This window comes from Xiphophorus hellerii, chromosome 4 (assembly GCF_003331165.1).
Source record: "Xiphophorus hellerii strain 12219 chromosome 4, Xiphophorus_hellerii-4.1, whole genome shotgun sequence".
In the NCBI taxonomy this organism is placed as follows: domain Eukaryota; kingdom Metazoa; phylum Chordata; class Actinopteri; order Cyprinodontiformes; family Poeciliidae; genus Xiphophorus; species Xiphophorus hellerii.
In genome coordinates, this window is record NC_045675.1 from 34718415 (window position 1) to 34737160 (window position 18746).

Sequence of the window (18746 nt, forward strand, 5' to 3'; positions counted from 1 at the left end):
AACTTCTAGTGAATAAGTTGATTTTCAATCAGTTTTTTGCAAGAAAGAGTTAATAATAAAAACATTTTCACTGAGGCTCTTTAAATGTGTATATATTTGAAATTTTGAATTGACATTTGTGACTGTATACAAAATAGACCAGCAAATATTGCAGTAAGCATTTTGCGAGGGAACTCAAAATTTATTGCGGTAATACAAAAGTATTGCAAGGGAACGCCAAAGAAATTTTTTTTGCCCATGTCTCCTAAGGGGCTCTGTAAAAATGAGCATTTAACTAAGAAAAAGATACCAAATTAACTGTTTGGATTTTCTACTATTTTGTATAAATTAAAGTAAGAACAATAACTTAAAATCCCTCTTTTGAACCATGATTAAAATGGTTAATACATTATATTGGGTTAATAATGTACTTATTTTTAGTATAGTTTTGTCTTGTTAAAACATTTACATACAAATTGAGTATACTCACGATGGAATTATACTTTTTACCTATAAATTAATCCTTTGTTACCTCACTTTTATTCTAAATTAAATATACTAATTTTGTCATGATGAAATACGTACCCTTTTTTGTAACAACGCATTTAAATTAACTTACCTTTGTTTTCTGTTTGAAGGTTTTTCACCTGTATCACCTCTTAAACTAGTCAAATAAAAAAGTAGTCAGTGAAATCGGAAGTACAGTCCTGGTCCCTCTAGTGTGGACACCTCACGGCCACTGAAACACTTGACAATAATCAGTGTCCATTGTATTTGACTTGGTTCCTTCAAATAAAACCAGATTTTGGAAATGGCTTATCTTCCAGCTGCCAAAATATTTTGATCTTTCACCTGCATATGTATATCCAAATGACCAATTTATAACACCTGATATGTCTTAAGGATTCCAATCAAATAAGTCACAAATGCACAAGAGGTTTTTATCCCATCAGCTATATTTTTACATAACTACAATTTTTTTTTATGAAGATTGAGAATTTTAGGACCTCTAGTGTATTTTCTACCAAACAGTTTATTTTGGAGGTAGGTGCCTTAGATTCTCTTATATGCCAGGTTCCAAGAATGGAAAGTCGGATGCTCTTTCAAGACTGTTATCTCCTGACACTGAGAAACATATATTCTTATCCTTTATATATTGTTGATATATCGTTAATGAGGTTTTGGAAGCCCAAGACTCCAAGCCTGACTCTGGTCCTTGGTCTTAAGTAGTTTTAGACTTTTTTACTCCAAATTATTCACCACCATGACCAATTGTTTCTCTCAGGCCTGTTCCTCAACCCACTTTGGAAACTCCACTCAACTCTTCAAACCACTCAGCTTCCTATTAAACATGTTTTTCCTCATTTTCTGGAGTCAGAATCAGATCCACATTGCAGCTACAAAGCCTCATCTCCATGCCCACTCACGGCAGTTCCATGTTTGATTTCCCTGGACCCTAGGGATACAAAGTAAATCCCCTTTCTTCGGATCTTGATTACCACTTCCTCTTCCTGCGAATCCTCCAAGGAACCAAAAGCCAATTTTTCCATGCAAACAGCTATCACCAGCCATACTCGCCTTGATCCAGCCATTAATCTATTATTCTGCCACTCATCCTCTAGATAAATCCTGGACCTGACCCAGAGAGACAAAATTATCGTTATTCACTTTCTTGTACATATCGTAAATAAATATTTTAACTTCTTTCCTTTCATGACAGGATCAAAGCTTTGAGAAACAAACTGCCATAAAATTAAACCCAAACAAATGTAAATCAATAGTGCTGTAACATATTTTATAACCTGGCTAAAACATTGTTAGAACATTAACACATTTCATTTTTGTCTTTCAGGATGCGCATTTGTAACATTTACAGGTCGACAAATGGCCCAGTCTGCTATCAAGTCAATGCACCAGTCACAGACTCTGGAGGTGATGTGCAATTAGGACAAATTATGATCTGTGATGTTTTTTTAAGGCTAAACCTACTGAATTACAACATTTGTATTATAAATGCATCTTTTTTCAAGGGGTTGTTTTTTTTTAAAAAAAAATTGCAATTAGTACTTTATATCAGTGGTCCCCAACCTTTTCATTACCGCGGACCGGTCAAGACTTGGCAATTTCTTGGCAAGACTGCGGCCGGGGGCTGGGGGACATATTCAACATTGTCCTGGCCCGATGGACCTTACCAAGCTCCGCCCACAACCGACCCACGTGACAGCAAGTCTCACAAACAAAGCCTCGCAGCGCGTTGTTTCTATGTAAACATGACTCGATTAGTGCATCATTTCTACCGGATTTTCACAATATATCAGCTACTACAATGGACAGAGGAACTAACAAGTTCATGTCATCATCTGGGAGGAGGTTACTGGTTTCTCAGTCACAAGCTGGTTGCAAACCTGAGGCCAGCAAGTGTCAGTCAGTTATGGTAGATCTGAAATTTGGTTTGATGACATCAATATGAGAAGCTACAGACTGATAGGAGGAACCAAAGAGCTCTGTAAAGGTAAAGGCAAATCTTCTGAAGTTGGGATATAATTAATTTAATTTCACAGAATTACCACAGTAGAAGCCATTTGTTTGTTAAAATTTTATGAAATGTATTTGTTCTATTTGATGTTTGTTGTGAATGAGGTATACTCACAAACGAACGAGGTAATTAGTCCAGCGTTTAGAAACTACAGCGGCTGTAATGCGCCACAGCAAAGGTCAACAAAGGTAAAATAACCCGAACAGGTGATCAACTCAAAACCACTCATATCTTTTTACTCGCTCTCTCTTTGTAGTTTAAGCACACCTGTTACTGTGGCAACCGCCTGCTCCCCGCAAGACGAGCAAAGATTACGTTAAAAACATAACATTCAGTTCGTTACAATATCAAGTTTCCAGGCTTGATATTTATTTCTCGATTATTAATCAGCACTTCCCTGAACACAGCGATGGTTGATTGACTAGCTGTACTTGGTGCTAGAGTGGCTAACACGAGTAACAGTTTAGTCCAAAGCCTTTTCTGCTAAAATAAAATCTTTACTGTATGTCGGATACAGTACACATTGGATATTGATCTGTTTAGCTAACATAAGACTGTGTAGCAGACAGGCTTCAAAGTGTAGAAGTTGTATCAGTTCTGCCTTTATGCTGGACTTAGCTAACGGGAAGCGTGTGTTTGTGAGAAGGCCACACACGTGACCACGTAGAATGGGCATCAGCCAATGAAAAGCGGCCCCTCTGGTAAGGTCCATTATCGCAGCCTGTTGAATGTGACAGGTAGACAATCAGAAAGCGCGGTGACATAAGAACCCCAAACAGTTGACATGGCGCAACTGAGAGTCCGGTGGACATCGGAGATGATATGTGGAAATGTTTATTACTATATGTAAAGGTAATTTTTATATATGTGGTTATGTTTATTCAGTTAAAAATGTTAACTATGAAAAAACATCACTCACCTCCAAATCATAGTGCAGCAAATAGAGCAGCTACTCCTGCTGTCTTTTATCAAACGCCTTCTCTTTTTGTTACGTCTTGTATCGCTTAAAATGAGCCACAAACTATCACTACTGCTTCTACATTGTCATCCGTGTTTGATTATTATGGGGAATATGTTGGGGGTTTTACCAGATTTTCTTCTGGAAGCGGGATGTTTGTGAGTGGAATCGGTTCCGTGGTGTGTTGCTCCTGTCGTGTGGCTGGACACACGAACCGACCGAACCTGTTGGACTTTTATCGGCTCTGTGGTCACAGAGGTTTGGAAAATCGGCCGACAATCCTTAAATCGTGCCGTGTGAACCAGATCTAAAACTCACAAGCCCCACTCCTCTCATCTCGTCTCGACCACTGCCCTAACGCTTTCTGACTTTGGTCACTATGGTAACGTTTACATATCCCTTCAAAATAAGATACAGATGTGCCACAAAACCAAACATTTTACTTCCGTGAAAATTTTAACTCACGATAACGACTAATGGGAGCCCTGAGCTTGTTTCTCTGCACCGAGACGGTTCCATCTGGGAGTGATGAGAGACAATGACACCCGAAGTGTTGCTCATGCACAGGGTGCTTGGTCTCTAGTAGTGAAGCAGTTTGAAGCTTCATTGCCTCATTAACAGGCTGGTCAGCATATCATGCAGAGCTTGGAATGTGGGAATCACCTGCCAGGATAAATCCATTCTCCTGTCTCTTCTCTGGGCCTTTTCCCCGCGCAAAGAAACTTTCCAAATACATCTATTCTGTTTCTTACTCACTTTGCTGCTTGTAGACTCAATGTTGGCGCGCAAGACGTAACCGAGAGAATCCTGTTAAAGAATTTTCAAAATAAAAGATCCTCCAGACTCAAATAATACATAAAACGGAAATATTTCATTATTTCTTGCGCGGCCGGTACCAATTGGTCCACGGACCGGTACCTGTCTGCGGACTGGGGGTTGGGGGCCACTGCTTTATATCAACTAAAAAATCATATGTCAATATATATTACATTTATAGTATTAATTAACTTCCTTTATTTTTGATGTTAAGGGCTGTTCATCACCCATTGTAGTGAAATTTGCAGATACTCAGAAGGACAAAGAACAGAAACGCCTGGCTCAACAGCTGCAGCAGATGCAGCAACTCACTGCCACTTCCATGTGGGGAAATTTATCTGGTTTCCACAATCTTGGACCACAGTTCCTTGCAGTGAGTGTGGGTCTATTAGTTATTCTTTTTGTTTTATTCAAAATGGAACCATTAGCTAAGGTTAATTGTAATTTTTAAAGCTAATTTAAATTTTGTTGTTGGCTGTAGCTCTACTTACAGTTGTTGCAGCAGTCTACCTTCACAGGAAATGCACTCAGCAATTTACACCAAGTTTCAGGTACACACGTGTGGTCACGCACACACACAAGTTTGTATTCCTACCCATACTAGGATTTTGTATTGACATCCATTCATTTTATTAACTGCATTTATGCCTAACCCAGATATTTTTTCCTAACCCTAACCAATATCAGTGTATTTACACTGCCTGGCCAAAAGAAAAGTTGCCACCTGGATTTAACTAAGCAAATAGGTACAAGCCTCCTCTTGGATAAGTACTGCATAGGCGATTATCTTTCAGCTGGCAACAAGTTATTTAACCCCAGCTGATGCAATGAGTAACTCCTCATTTCTTAAACAACCATGGCAAAAGACACATCCTGTGGTCGTGGAAAAGACGTTAGTCTGTTTAAGAAGGGTCAAATCATTGGCATGCATCAAGCAGAGAAAACATCTAAGGAGATTGCAGAAACTACTAGAATTGGGTTAAGAACTGTCCAACGCATCATTAAAAACTGGAAGGATGGTGGGGAACCATCGTCTTCCAGGAAGAAATGTGGTCGGAAAAAAATCCTGAATGATCGTGATCGGCGATTACTTAAACGTTTGGTCAAATCAAATCGAAGAAAAACAACAGCAGAACTCAGGAGTATGTTTAATTGTGAACGCAAAAGCATTTCCACACGCACAATGCGAAGGGAACTCAAGGGGTTGGGATTGAACAGCTGTGTAGCCATAAGAAAACCTCTAATCAGTAAGGCTAACCAGAAAAAAAGGCTTCAGTTTGCTAGGGAGCATAAAGATTGGACTCTGGAGGAATGGAAGAGGGTCATGTGGTCTGATGAGTCCAGATTTACCCTGTTCCAGAGTGATGGGCGCATCAGGGTAAGAAGAGAGGCAGGTGAAGTGATGCACCCTAGTGCCTACTGTACAAGCCTGTGGGGGCAGTGCTATGATCTGGGGTTGCTGCAATTGGTCAGGTCTAGGTTCAGCAACATTGTGTGCCCAAAGAATGAGGTCAGCTGACTACCTGAATATACTGAATGACCAGGTTATTCCATCAATGGATTTTGTCTTCCCAAATGGAACGGGCATATTCCAAGATGACAATGCCAGGATTCATCGGGCTCACATTGTGAAAGAGTGGTTCAGGGAGCATGAGACATCTTTTTCACACATGGATTGGCCACCACAGAGTCCAGACCTTAACCCCATTGAGAATCTTTGGGATGTGCTGGAGAAGGCTTTGCGCAGTGGTCAGACTCTCCCATCATCAATACAAGATCTTGGTGAAAGATTAATGCAACACTGGATGGAAATAAATCTTGTGACACTGCAGAAGCTTATTGAAACAATGCCACAGCGAATGCGGGCTGTAATCAAAGCTAAAGGCGGTCCAACAAAATATTAGAGAGTGTGACCATTTTTTGGTGGTGACTTTTGTTTTGGCCAGGCAGTGTATAACCGTAACCTAAATTTAATTCACACATTACCTCTAAACCTAACCTCTAGCCCTAAATGGGCCACCATGTCAGGATTGGACTTTGCTTCCCATAAGGCACATTGGTTATAAATTAATATGCCAGAAATCATCCTAAATAGGATAGTTAAACAAGTACACAGTCACACACACACATGCACACACAACAATTGCTAAGGACCTTGTTCAATCAAGCCCCATGTTTGCCTATCAGTCAAACATAAGCAAAGTACATAGTTATTAAACTTTTTACATAGTAGCCAGAAGGAGGAGTTAGTGGGGTTTAGAAATTGACTGTGCGTGTGTCTGTCAGGTCTGAATTCCATGCAGAATCTGGCAGCTTTAGCTGCTGCAGCAACAGCTACACAGGGCACAACTTCAACTTCCAACATCATGACGACATCTAGTAGTCCATTAAGTGCACTAACCGGCTCAGGTAAAAAAAATAAAAAATCAGTCATACACTGCATTTGTATACTTCATTGCAACTTCATTACTTGATCCTCCCTCATTCTTGACTATAGAACTAACTTCAGTTCATTCTGAAATAAAGACTAATTAACTGTGATATATTTTATTGTATTTGGTATTCATATTTGGAGTTTTGGCATTTGATCTCTTCAACCTTTCAGCAACTAAGACAAAGTATTTGCTTTGAAGTTTTTGATGAAGTTCACATAAGTATTAAGTGCTTTATCAGTATTGTAAGTAAAAGATGTAACAAGCACCCATCTACCACTCACCTTATAGGAGAACCTGCACTGACATGACACATCAGGAACCATTGTACAATGATAAATCTAATTTTAAATAACAAAATTACCAAAGTATTCTCAGATAGCCTCTCCTTGGGCTGGCACCTTATTGTGGTGGAGGGGTTTGAGTGCCCCAATGATCCTAGGAGCTATGCTGTCTGGGGCTTCATGCCCCTGGTAGGGTCACCCAAGGCAGACAGGTCCTAGGTGAGGGAGGAAGACAAAGCACAGCCCGAAGACCCCAATGATGAACGGCACCATTGGACTTCGTGTTCCCTCGCCCGGACGAGGGTCACCGGGGCCCCACTCTGGAGCCAGGCCTGGAGGGGGGGCACGATGGCAAGCGCCTGGTGGCCGGGCTTTTACCCATGGAGTCCGGCTGGGCTCAGCCCGAAGAGGAAACATGGGCCCACCACCCGTGAGAGGGGCCAAAGGAGTTGGGTGCATTGTGCGATGGGTGGCGGCCGAGGGAGGGGACCCTGGCGGTCCGATCCTTGGTTGCAGAAGCTGGCTCTTGGGACGTGGAATGTCACCTCTCTGGTGGGGAAGGAGCCAGAGCTAGTGTGTGAGGTCGAGAGGTTCTGGCTAGAAATAGTCGGTCTCCCCTCGACGCATGGCTCTGGTTCTGGAACCAGTCTCCTTGAGAGGGGCTGGACATACTTCCACTCTGGAGTTGCCCAAGGTGAGAGGCGTCGGGCAGGAGTGGGCATACTTGTTGCTCCCCATCTCGGTGCCTGGACGTTGGGGTTTACCCCGGTGAACGAGAGGGTAGCCTCCCTCCACCTACAGGTGGGGGGACGGGTCCTGACTGTCGTTTGTGCTTACGGGCCAAACGACAGTTCAGATTACCCACCCTTTTTGGAGTCCTTAGAGGGGGTACTGGAGAGTGCTCCTCCTGGGGACGCCCTTGTTCTGCTGGGGGACTTCAACGCTCACGTGGGCAATGACATTGAGACCTGGAGGGGCATTGTTTGGAGGAACGGCCCCCCCGATCTGAACTCGAGCGGCGTACTGTTGTTGGACTTCTGTGCTCATCATGAATTGTCCATAACGAACACCATGTTCAAGCATAAGGGTGTCCATATGTGCACTTGGCACCAGGACACCCTAGGCCGCACTTCGATGATCAACTTTGTCATCGTTTCATCGGATCTGCGGCCGTATGTCTTGGACACTCGGGTGAAGAGAGATGCGGAGCTGTCCACTGACCACTATCTGGTGGTGAGTTGGCTCCGGTGGTGGGGGAGGAAGCCGGTCAGACCTGGCAGGCCCAAACGTGTTGTGAGGGTCTGCTGGGAATGTCTGGCGGAATCCCCTGTGAGACGGAGCTTTAACTCTCATCTCCAGCAAAACTTTGAATATGTCCCGGGGGAGGTGAGGGACGTGGAGTCTGAGTGGACCATGTTCCGTGCCTCCATTGTCGAGGCGGCCGATCGGAGCTGTGGCCGCAAGATTGTCAGTGCCTGTCGCGGTGGCAACCCTCGAACCCGTTGGTGGACACCTTCGGTGAGGGATGCCGTCAGGCTGAAGAAGGAGTCCTATCGGGCCTTTTTGGCCTGTGGAACTCCGGAAGCAGCTGATGGGTACCGGCGGGCGAAGCGGCATGCGGCTCGGGTGGTAGCTGAGGCAAAAACTCGGGCGTGGGAGGAGTTTGGAGAGGCCATGGAGAAAGACTTCCGTACGGCTTCGAGGCAATTCTGGTCCACCATCCGGCGTCTCAGGGGGGGGAAGCAGTACGGCACCAACACTGTTTATAGTGGGGATGGTGTGCTGCTGACCTCTACTCGGGATGTTGTGGGCAGGTGGGCAGAGTACTTCGAAGACCTCCTCAATCCCACCAACATGCCTTCCATTGAGGAAGCTGAGCCTGGGGACTCTGGGTTGGGCTCTCCAATCTCTGGGGACGAGGTCGCCGAGGTGGTTAAAAAGCTCCTCGGTGGCAAGGCTCTGGCGGTGGATGAGATCCGCCCGGAGTTCCTTAAGGCTCTGGATGTTGTAGGGTTGTGTTGGTTGACGCGACTCAGCAATATCGCATGGACATCGGGGGCAGTTCCCCTGGATTGTCAGACTGGGGTGGTGGTCCCCCTGTTCAAAAAGGGGGACCGGAGGGTGCAATTATAGAGGGGTCACACTCTTAAGCCTCCCTGGCAAGGTCTATTCAGGGATCCTGGAGAGGAGGGTCCGTCGAATAGTCGAACCTCGGATTCAGGAAGAGCAGTGTGGTTTTCGTCCTGGTCGTGGAACACTGGACCAGCTCTACACCCTCAGCAGGGACCTGGAGGGTGCATAGGAGTTCGCCCAACCAGTCTACATGTGTTTTGTGGACTTGGAGAAGCCGTTCGACCGTGTCCCTCGGGGAGCCCAGTGGGGGGTTCTCCGGGAGTATGGGGTACCGGGCCCTTTGATACGGGCTGTCAGGTCCCTGTATGACCGGTGTCAGAGTCTGGTCCGCATTGCCAGCAGTATGTCGGGCTCGTTTCCGGTGAGAGTTGGATTCCGCCAGGGCTGCCCTTTGTCACCGATTCTGTTCATCACTTTCATGGACAGAATTTCTAGGCACAGCCAAGGTGTTGAGGGGATCCGATTTGGTGGCCTTGGTATCTCATCTCTGCTTTTTGCAGACGATGTGGTCCTTTTGGATTCATCAGGTCGTGATCTGCAGCTCTCACTGGAGCGGTTCGCAGCCGAGTGTGAAGCGGCTGGGATGAGGATCAGTGCCTCCAAATCCGAGGCCATGGTCTTGAGCCGGAAAAGCGTAGAGTGCCTTCTCTTGGTCAGGGGGGTGTCCTGCCCCAAGTTGAGGAGTTCAAGTATCTCGGGATCTTGTTCACGAATGGGGGAAGAAGGGGAGCAGGAGATCGACAGGCGGATTGGCGCAACGTCTGCTGTCAAGCAGGCGCTGTACCGGTCGATCTACGTTCCCACCCTCATCTATGGTCATGAGCTTTCTGTCATGACCGAAAGAACGAGATCGCGGATATGTATGGGTTTTATATATATATATATGTACATACGCCGAAATGGGTTTTCTTCGTAGGGTGGCTGGGCTCTCCCTTAGAGATAGGGTGAGAAGCTCAGTCATCCGGGAGGGACTCAGAGTAGAGCCGCTGCTCCTTCACATCGAGAGGAGCCAGTTGAGGTGGCTCGGGCATCTGGTCAGGATGCCTCCTGGACGCCTCCCTGGTGAGGTGTTCAGGGCACGTCCCACCGGGAGGAGGCCCCGGGGAAGACCCAGGACACGCTGGAGGGACTATGTCTCTCGGCTGGCCTGGGAATGCCTCTGGATTCCCCTGGAAGAACTGGAAGAAGTGCCCGGGGAGAGGGAAGTCTGGGCCTCCCTTCTGAAGCTGCTACCCCCGCGACCCGACCCCGGATAAGCAGAAATTGATGGATGAATGGATGGATGGATGGATTCTCAGATAGTAAAGTCTACATGTGGAATCATTTTATGGTATTTCAATGTTCATACTGTGCTTAAGAAAAACAGCTTTTATGTTATTCCACAGTTATCCAAATGAGGGGTAGAATCAAATCGGAATCAAATCATTTTTGATTTGATGAGGTAAAAAAACAAGCAAATTGCAAAATAGTCAAAATAACTGCCCTGGGGGCGTGCTGTGGTGGCGCAGGGGGTTAGCACGCCCCACGTTTGGAGGCCTTAGTCCTCGACGCGGACGTCGCGGGTTCGACTCCCGGTCCCGACGACCTTTGCCGCATGTCTTCCCCCCTCTCCTCACCCTCCTTCCTGTCTGCCTACTGTCGAAAAAATACGAGCCACTAGTGCCGCAAAAACTCTTCGGAGAAAAAAATGGGAAAAAAAAGAAAAAAAAAATAACTGCCCTGGCAATTCTAGAGATAAAATATTTGCAGGGTTTCCCCCAGAAATCTTGTTAAGCCTGGTGTTTGGGGCAATGAGGTGGTCCACTGGCGGTTCCCTGTGTTTTTGTATTAAAAGATGTTAAGTAGACAGGAAATCTAAAAATATTTTTCCCATGTAAGTAATTGGAGAAAAGTACTCTACCTTTATTATCACTCTGAGGATAACTGTTGATAAAAAAATTGAGTGAAAGAATGCCTCCAAAAGGATCCAAGACCGAGATGAGACCAGATGAGAAGTTTGTATCGCTCATGCAAGGTAAGATTTACTGAGCCAGCAGAAGGAAATGTACACAGAGTCGCATCATCACCAACAGGACAATTTCAAAGGCTTTCTTAAAATCATTATGGATACTACAAACACCAGACTGGATGAGCTGACACGAGAAGTGCATGACATTAAAACCAGCCTGTAATTTACGCAGAAAGATGTGGATGACATCAAAGCAGAAAGCATTAAGCATGACGAACGAGGTAATTTGCTGCAGTCGGACGTATTCAAAGTTTGTGATAAGCCTGTTGGCAAGTACCTGGAGGGACAATCAAGGAAAAACAATCTGGCTATCGACGGAATTACTGAGTCGCCAAACGAAACTTGGGTTGAGACGTAAGAGAAAGTGAAGACAGCTCTGTCTGAAAAGTTAAACCTTCAACATGGGATCGAGATGGCAAGAGCTCACCGCACTGGGAAACCCAGAGGAGACGGACCCAGGCCGATTGTCGTCAAATTCCTGAGGTACAAGGACAGACCAACTATTCTGCAGCGCACCAAGGCACTTAAGGGATCCAAAATATACATTAACGAGGACTTCACAGATGCTGTAAGGAAGAGGAGGGTGGAACTGATGCAGGACTTAAAAGCAGCATGTCAAACGTCAAAAATCGCTTATCGCCGTTATAAGTTGATCACCCATCCCCACTCAAATACCCAAAACTTACCCAGTGACATTAAAAGCTTTTGCATGCACTCCAAATTGTTCAAAAACAGCAGCTGATTTAATTTGGGTGTACCTTTTCAGCCATTTTTGGTGATTTTGGTACCGCCAGTTAAGGGGTTAAAGTAGCAAAAGAAGGTACAGTATACAGTATATATAATTCATATATATATATGTAGCCCAATTATACCGCTCTAACGTAGGTAAGGGCCCCTGAGTTCCTTAAACTCATTAAGTTACAAATAATAATAATTACACTCTCGTGTTTAAACCTATGTTGAGTTTCACTCACCTTAGAGTAATGATATATTAGTACTGTTCTTTCCTTCTCACCAAATAATAAAGATTTGAATAGGAATAATACACTCCAAATACAGTTCTGAATAAATCAAACACACACCTGTATGAGAGTTGAACATATATTAAACACAATAACAAATGCACAAAATGCAAAATGTTTCACTCTTTTGATTTTAGAACCTATATTAATCAATGTGGGCCCACACTTTAATGTTCAGCTAAGCCGGCAATAACTAACTAAAATGTAGTCCCAAAAAAAAAAACCCTTGCAGGCCTGATGTGTCGACGAAACGTGGAACTGGGCGCCCCACTCCAAGTGAAGACCCGAACCCTGTCGGCACCTCACCCGTCCTCAGTCCCAGCCAGCAAGATGTCCTCAGGTCCTCAACCAGTCCGGTAGTCCTGAGGATCCAGGAACACCAGAGAAGTCCAACGCAGATCCAGTTCTCCAGCCCCGCCACAAACTCTCAGCATAAGCGCAGCTCGCTGGTCCAAGCTCAACTGTAAAGCTTCCACGACGGAAACCTTAGCTGAATTGTCTGTTAGCTGAGTTAGCTACAGTACTCAAAGTCCGTTCATTGTGTTAATGAACGTCGATGCGTCAGCGAGCGGTACACCTACGGTACAGTCGGCTCCGGTCTGGAACCGTCACAGCAGTGGCAAAACAGTAAGCAGTGTTAACACACATCAACAAAACTGTCGAGTTGAAAGTCAAATTATGTGCAAAACACTTGTTCTCTAAAACTCCACCACGTTTCTATTCTTTTTGCGCGGTTCATTCCTCTCCTTCCTGTCTCTCTTTTTTCCCTCTCCTCTCCTTCCTGACCCTCAGCCAACCACGGACCAGTCAAGTTCCTTTGCTCTACCCCACTTCCTCTTACAAACATGAGCCCTTTCAAAATAAAATATGGTTAACACTTAATAACAATTTTAACATATTTAAGCAAACATGCTTGATACATTCTAAATTATCACTCCTTCTATGAACTGAACTCATTACAAACACCTTTAGTTTGGACTGGGTTACATATAGTTTTTTTTTATGAACTGCTAAAATTGATTAAAGTTTGCAGAAGACCTTTGTAGACAGTAAAAGCAGAAGGTATATACTGAAAGGTAGACAAGCAGAATACTGACATATAGAAACAGAGCACAACAGAGAAATACATTTAAAGAATAGGTGAAGGTGTGACATATCTGTACTCCAGAAGAGTTTGACAGAAAACAGTAAGACGTGTAGCAATGATAGTAATAGTTCCTTGAAGTAGACATTTGTGGCTACGTTTTAATGCATAATTATTACAGTACAGTTAAATATGTATGAACAGCATAATTTTGTTTGTCAAAAAGCATAAAAAGTTCAAAAAGCATCAGTTACTACAGTGTACGCTTTCAGTATTCACACTGATAAAGAGAGGGCTGCACAGTGGCACAGTTGGTAGCACTGTTACCACTGTTGCCCTGCAGCAAGAAGGTCCTGAGTTCGATTCCTGGCCCGGTTTCTGCATGGATTCTCTGGGTTCTTCGGCTTCCTCCCACACTTCAAAAACATGACTGTTAGGTTAATTGGTCTCTCTAAATTCTCCCCAGGTGAGTGTGTGCATAGTTGTGTGTCCTGTCTGCCTCTGTGTTGTGACAGACTGGCAACCTGTCCAGCTGGAGATAGGCACCAGCACCCCTCCCGACCCCACTAGGGACAAGGATGTTAGAAAATGGATGGATGGATGATGGATGGATGGATCAAAGAATAAAGAGAAACAGGAAAACGAGTGTGAATGGCTACAGCATTCACACTAATAATGATATTGATCCTGATAATTTTTTTACTGGTATCAACTACAGTTGTCACTATTACACTGATGACCAGTTCAATAGCAATACATAAGCAGTTCAATAACTGAACATAAGCAGAACAGCAGAAGCTTGTATACACATTTCTACAACATCAAACAGTACCTCCAACAACTCTCACAGACTCTTAATATTGCATTATCAGAAATGTGGCTCAATAGTGAAAAGGCCATGGACTTTGAAATTGATGGTTATGAAATGGTTTATAAAAACAGAAAACAAAAATGGAGGTGGTGTAGTTCCTTTTGTGGACAAGAACATTAATTATAAGATGATATAACGTCACCTGTCATGGTCTGTGTGACTATAGAATTACTCAAGGAACAAAAGAATGTCTTTATGAGTTGCGTTTATAGAGCTCCTGGATCAAATATAGAAATATTCAATAACTGGATGGAAGAAATATAAAGTTAATCAAAAAGTTGCATTTATCTGTGGGGATTTCAACATTGATCTTCTAAATCCAAATAAACATAAAATGTCAGAAGAATGTATTAATACCATGTACATTCTAAGCCTGTATCCTAAAATCACCAGGTCCAGTAGCATTACATCGCACTGTTCAACCCTAATATTTAATATTAATATTTTTTACAAATGTTCTTGAAAATAGTTTAACTAGTGGAATATTAATAAATGACATAACTGGTCATTTACCAGTGTTTACAGTCTGTGACTGTAACTGCAAAAAATCTGGGGTACTCAGTCTGTCTTCAAGGCTTTAGCATGAAGACAGACTGAGTACCCCAGATTTTCAGCAGTTCAGCTTATCGGCTGAACTGCCGATAAGCTGAACTGCTTTTCATTAGTGCAGTTCAGCTTTTATAAATCCCTCGTCTTTATGAACAAAATAAAAAAAGATCTGATTTCAAAGTGAAAAGAACACAGAGTTTATGTGGATAGTTCTCAATCAAGCTTGTACAGTGCCTTGCAGAAGTATTCAGCCCCTTTGAACTTTTCAACCTTTTGCCATTTTTGCCCACGGTTTGGGCCTGGTTCTCTTCAGCAGGGACAGCGAAGCTGGTTAAAATTGATGGGAAGATGGATGGAGCAAATTCAGAACCATTCTGGAAGAAAACCTGTTGTACTCTATAAAAGACCTGAGACTGGGAGGAAGATTTATCTTCCAACAATACAATGATCCCAAACATAAAGCAAAATCTACAATGGAATGGTTCACAAATAAAGGTGTTATAATGGCCAAGTCAAAGTACAGACCTGAATCCAATCGAGAATCTGTCTTAAGATCTGAAAACTGCTGTTCACAAGTGCTCTCCATTCAACCTCACTGAGCTCCAACTGTTCTGCCTGCAAGAACAGTGCAAGAATTTCAGTCTCTCCATGTGCAAAACTGATAGAGACAAACCCCAAGCGACTTGCAGCTGTAATCACAGTAATCACATTACAAAGTATTAATGCAAGGGGGCTGAACAATATTGCACACCCCACTTTGCAGTTTTTTATTTGTTAAAAAAAGTTTAAAGTATCCAATAAATTTCGTTCCACTTCACGATTTTGTCCCACTTGTTGTTGATTCTTCACAAAATAATAAAAATTTTAGATCTTTATGTTTGAAGCCTGAAAAACGGCAAAAGGTTGAAAAATTCAAGGGGGCAGAATACTTTCGCAAGGCACGGTACATCTGGACACTGCAATTTTACTCCATTCTTCCTGGCAAAATCTTTCATGTTTTATGGGGATTGGAGGTGAGCAGACATTTTCCCAATAGAAATTCTCTATTGGTGGTTTAGACTTTGACTTGCCACTAAGTCAAAGATAGCAACACTACATTCTTGTCTACAAACGTTTTCTGTGTAGCTTACCTGGATCTCTCAGTAGAGGGGTGAATACTTTCCATTGGCTTTGTACTATCAACAAAACTGATGGACATTGTTACTTATTGCAGTGTTTCCCAACCCTGCTCCCCAAGGCACACTGCCCTGCATGTTCTAGATATCTCTGTGCTTTAATACTCTTGACTCAGTTGATTGTAGTTCAGAAATTGCCTGTTAATCTGCCTTCAACTGAAATCAGCTGGGCTGAAGCAAGGAAACATCTAAAACAGTGGTCCCCAACCACCGGACCAATTGGTACTGGGCCGCGCAAGAAATAGTGAACTACTTCCGGATCTTTTATTTTGAAAATCCTAAACTGGATTTTACCGGTTACGTCTTGCGCGTCAAAATTGAGCCAACGAGTAACAAAACAACATCGGAGTACAGTGAACCCTCGTTATTTCGCGGTTCACCTTTCGCGGTCTGGCTGCTTCATAGATTTGCGTCGTGCATTGTGTTCTGCATTCTGATTGGCTAAACAGTCTCTCTGCTTCTCTAGCTGTGTGTCAACAACGTTGCGGTTTAATATGTACACAAACGCAAAACAGCTTGCCAAATTTAACATAATCGATGGTGGCATGTCGGTTTATAAGAATCTTTTTGCCCAAAAGAAAAAAGAGCGACAACAGCTACCGATAACTATGTTCTTCTCTCGAAAAAACACACCTGCACCGCGGGCTTTAGAAGAAAGAAAAAAAACCCGCTACAGAGCGGAGTCAGGCTGCAGCGGCTCAGTCAGAAGAGCAGTGAAATACACGTGAGTCACTATTTGTCCTACTGTACTTTGTTTTTGTTTTTTTCCCATAATCATTTTTATTTTCTCCCGTTCTAATCCAATGACTCAGGTCGCGGTGGGGCGGCGCTGATCTCCGCAATTCGGGCACTGGAATCCGCCTTCAGTTCATATTAAAACTATTATTTTACAGTACAGTAGTTATTTGTAAAAAAAAAAAAAAAAAGTTTATATAGTACTTTTTATTTGTTAAACAAATGTTTGGGCCTTTAAAAAGGTTTTGTTCTTTGGTTTCAATGTATTATGGAGTATTTTATTGTATAATAATTGTCAAAAAATAAAGGTTCCTACTTCGCGGATTTCCCCTATTGCGGGTTCATTTTGGAACGTAACCGCCGTAAAAAACGAGGGGGTTAGCCCTAACGACGCACAATACTTATGACGCGCCCCCCCCCCCCCCCCCCCCCCCCCCCCCCCCCAGGTCTGCAGGAACATTGCGAAGGGCTGATCGGTCCGCGCGACTAAAAAGGTTGGGGACCACTGACTTAAAACATGCAGGACAGTGTGCCTTGAGGACCAGGGTTGGGAAATACTGAAGTATTGCTTGGTAGGAATCAAATTTACTTTTGGAAAAATGTTACCTATTTTTTGTGTAATTTCTACAGGCATGGCAACAATAAATGGCAACCTTTCTTCTGGTGGCTTGTCTCATGGCTCAGGTAATACAATGGAGGCACTGAGCCAAGCCTACTCAGGTATTCAGCAGTATGCAGCTGCTGCCCTACCCAACTTCTATAATCAGAGCCTGCTATCCCAGCAAAACGTGTCAGCTGCTGGCAGCCAAAAAGAAGGTGAGTTTTATCAACTAGGAGTTGAAAACAGAATCATAGCATTGTAGAGTTATTGGTGATGGGTGCAGGTAGTCATTTAGTGTAGGAATAGTATGCTGGTCAGAAATGTGAATGGCTGGGTTTAAAACATGCAGAAGATGTTGAGGTCGTCAGCTAGTTAGGGCAATTTTGGGAGTCATCACAACTATGTTGGGGTCGGTGGGGTGTTCTGTTGGGAGTCATTCTGTTCAAGCTCTATGAAGATACTAAAGGGTAATATGCTTAGAACCTGTTTAGTTTCTTGCTGCAGTGTTTGTGAAAACACTTTGGACATTACAGACATATCTTACAATTGTCCGACAAAAATCTTAAAATTGTTGGACACATTGACTGACTTGCTTTTCCTCTAACCTTGCAAGTATATTCTCATTTTTTTAAAAATGGTAAAAACTATCGCACTGTACCGTGTGACAAATGTATTTGAATCTCAATGAAAGTATCAGAGCTACTCCAATGTGCTGCCACCCTAAACAGCACATTTCTAGAACAAGTGGAACAATAACCATTTTCAAGAACCTTCATATCGGTTCTAAAATGTACAAGTAGGCAAGGCAGTGACTTTAAAACATGGTGGCAGCCATATTTTAAAGTCACTGCAATGCCTACTTGTACATTGTGTTAGTATGATCTTTCTCTAAAATTCTTTACATTTTATGCCAGATATAACAGAAGGCACACTTTCCAAAAAATTGCACTTTATTTACACTTTAGGTTTTGTGAACTTCCCAGTTCACAAAGTTTTTTCCCAAAAGTCTTGGATCATCAATTTGCTTTTTAGTTATGGATTTCTGGACAATTGCAGTAAATTCACAATTTAACAAGGGGGGAATTTGTATTGGGCCAAGTTGGTTTGGGTAACTTTGTCCATTATATGAAATCAATTGAAAAGTGCATTTTATATTTATTCATTTAATCTTTTTTTTTAACAATTAAAATGTGTTTGCTGATTTGAAACAATAGCAAGAAAAATCTAATACAAAAGAAATACAGTATATAGAGGAGCAAATACTGTATGTATGCTGATGACACTGCTATCATGGTGCATATCAAAGACAACAACGAGGTGCACAGGTGCCCGGGAAGGAACTTTGTTGTCTGGCGACAGGCGATAAACACAAATGGCCTGGAGCTAAATACATCCAAGACAAAAGAACTGGCCATTGACTGGAGGAGGGACAGAGGCAGTCCAAGATCGGTTTTGCAGACCAGGGCTCCATATTTTCCGTATTTGACTCGAAAAACAATGGAAAAATCTGAAGCGTGTTTGTCATTTTGATAGATTACAATTCACTCCACTGACTATTTTTGC

The 18746-nt window shown here is 43.1% G+C and overlaps 1 protein-coding gene across 3 annotated transcripts in view; it reads left to right on the forward strand.

Annotated features, from left to right (window-relative positions):
* Positions 1-18746, forward strand: part of celf1 (cugbp, Elav-like family member 1) — a 90426-nt gene that overhangs the window by 56933 nt on the left and 14747 nt on the right. For 2 of the 3 annotated variants that reach the window (XM_032560527.1, XM_032560529.1), the window contains exons 5-9: positions 1832-1911; positions 4504-4662; positions 4771-4840; positions 6576-6698; positions 17213-17398. In XM_032560527.1, coding sequence (XP_032416418.1) covers positions 1832-1911; positions 4504-4662; positions 4771-4840; positions 6576-6698; positions 17213-17398 — 618 coding nt within the window. Of the gene's footprint in view, positions 1-1831; positions 1912-4503; positions 4669-4770; positions 4841-6575; positions 6699-17212; positions 17399-18746 lie in introns of all 3 variants that reach the window. The other variant, XM_032560526.1, reaches the window with a different exon arrangement.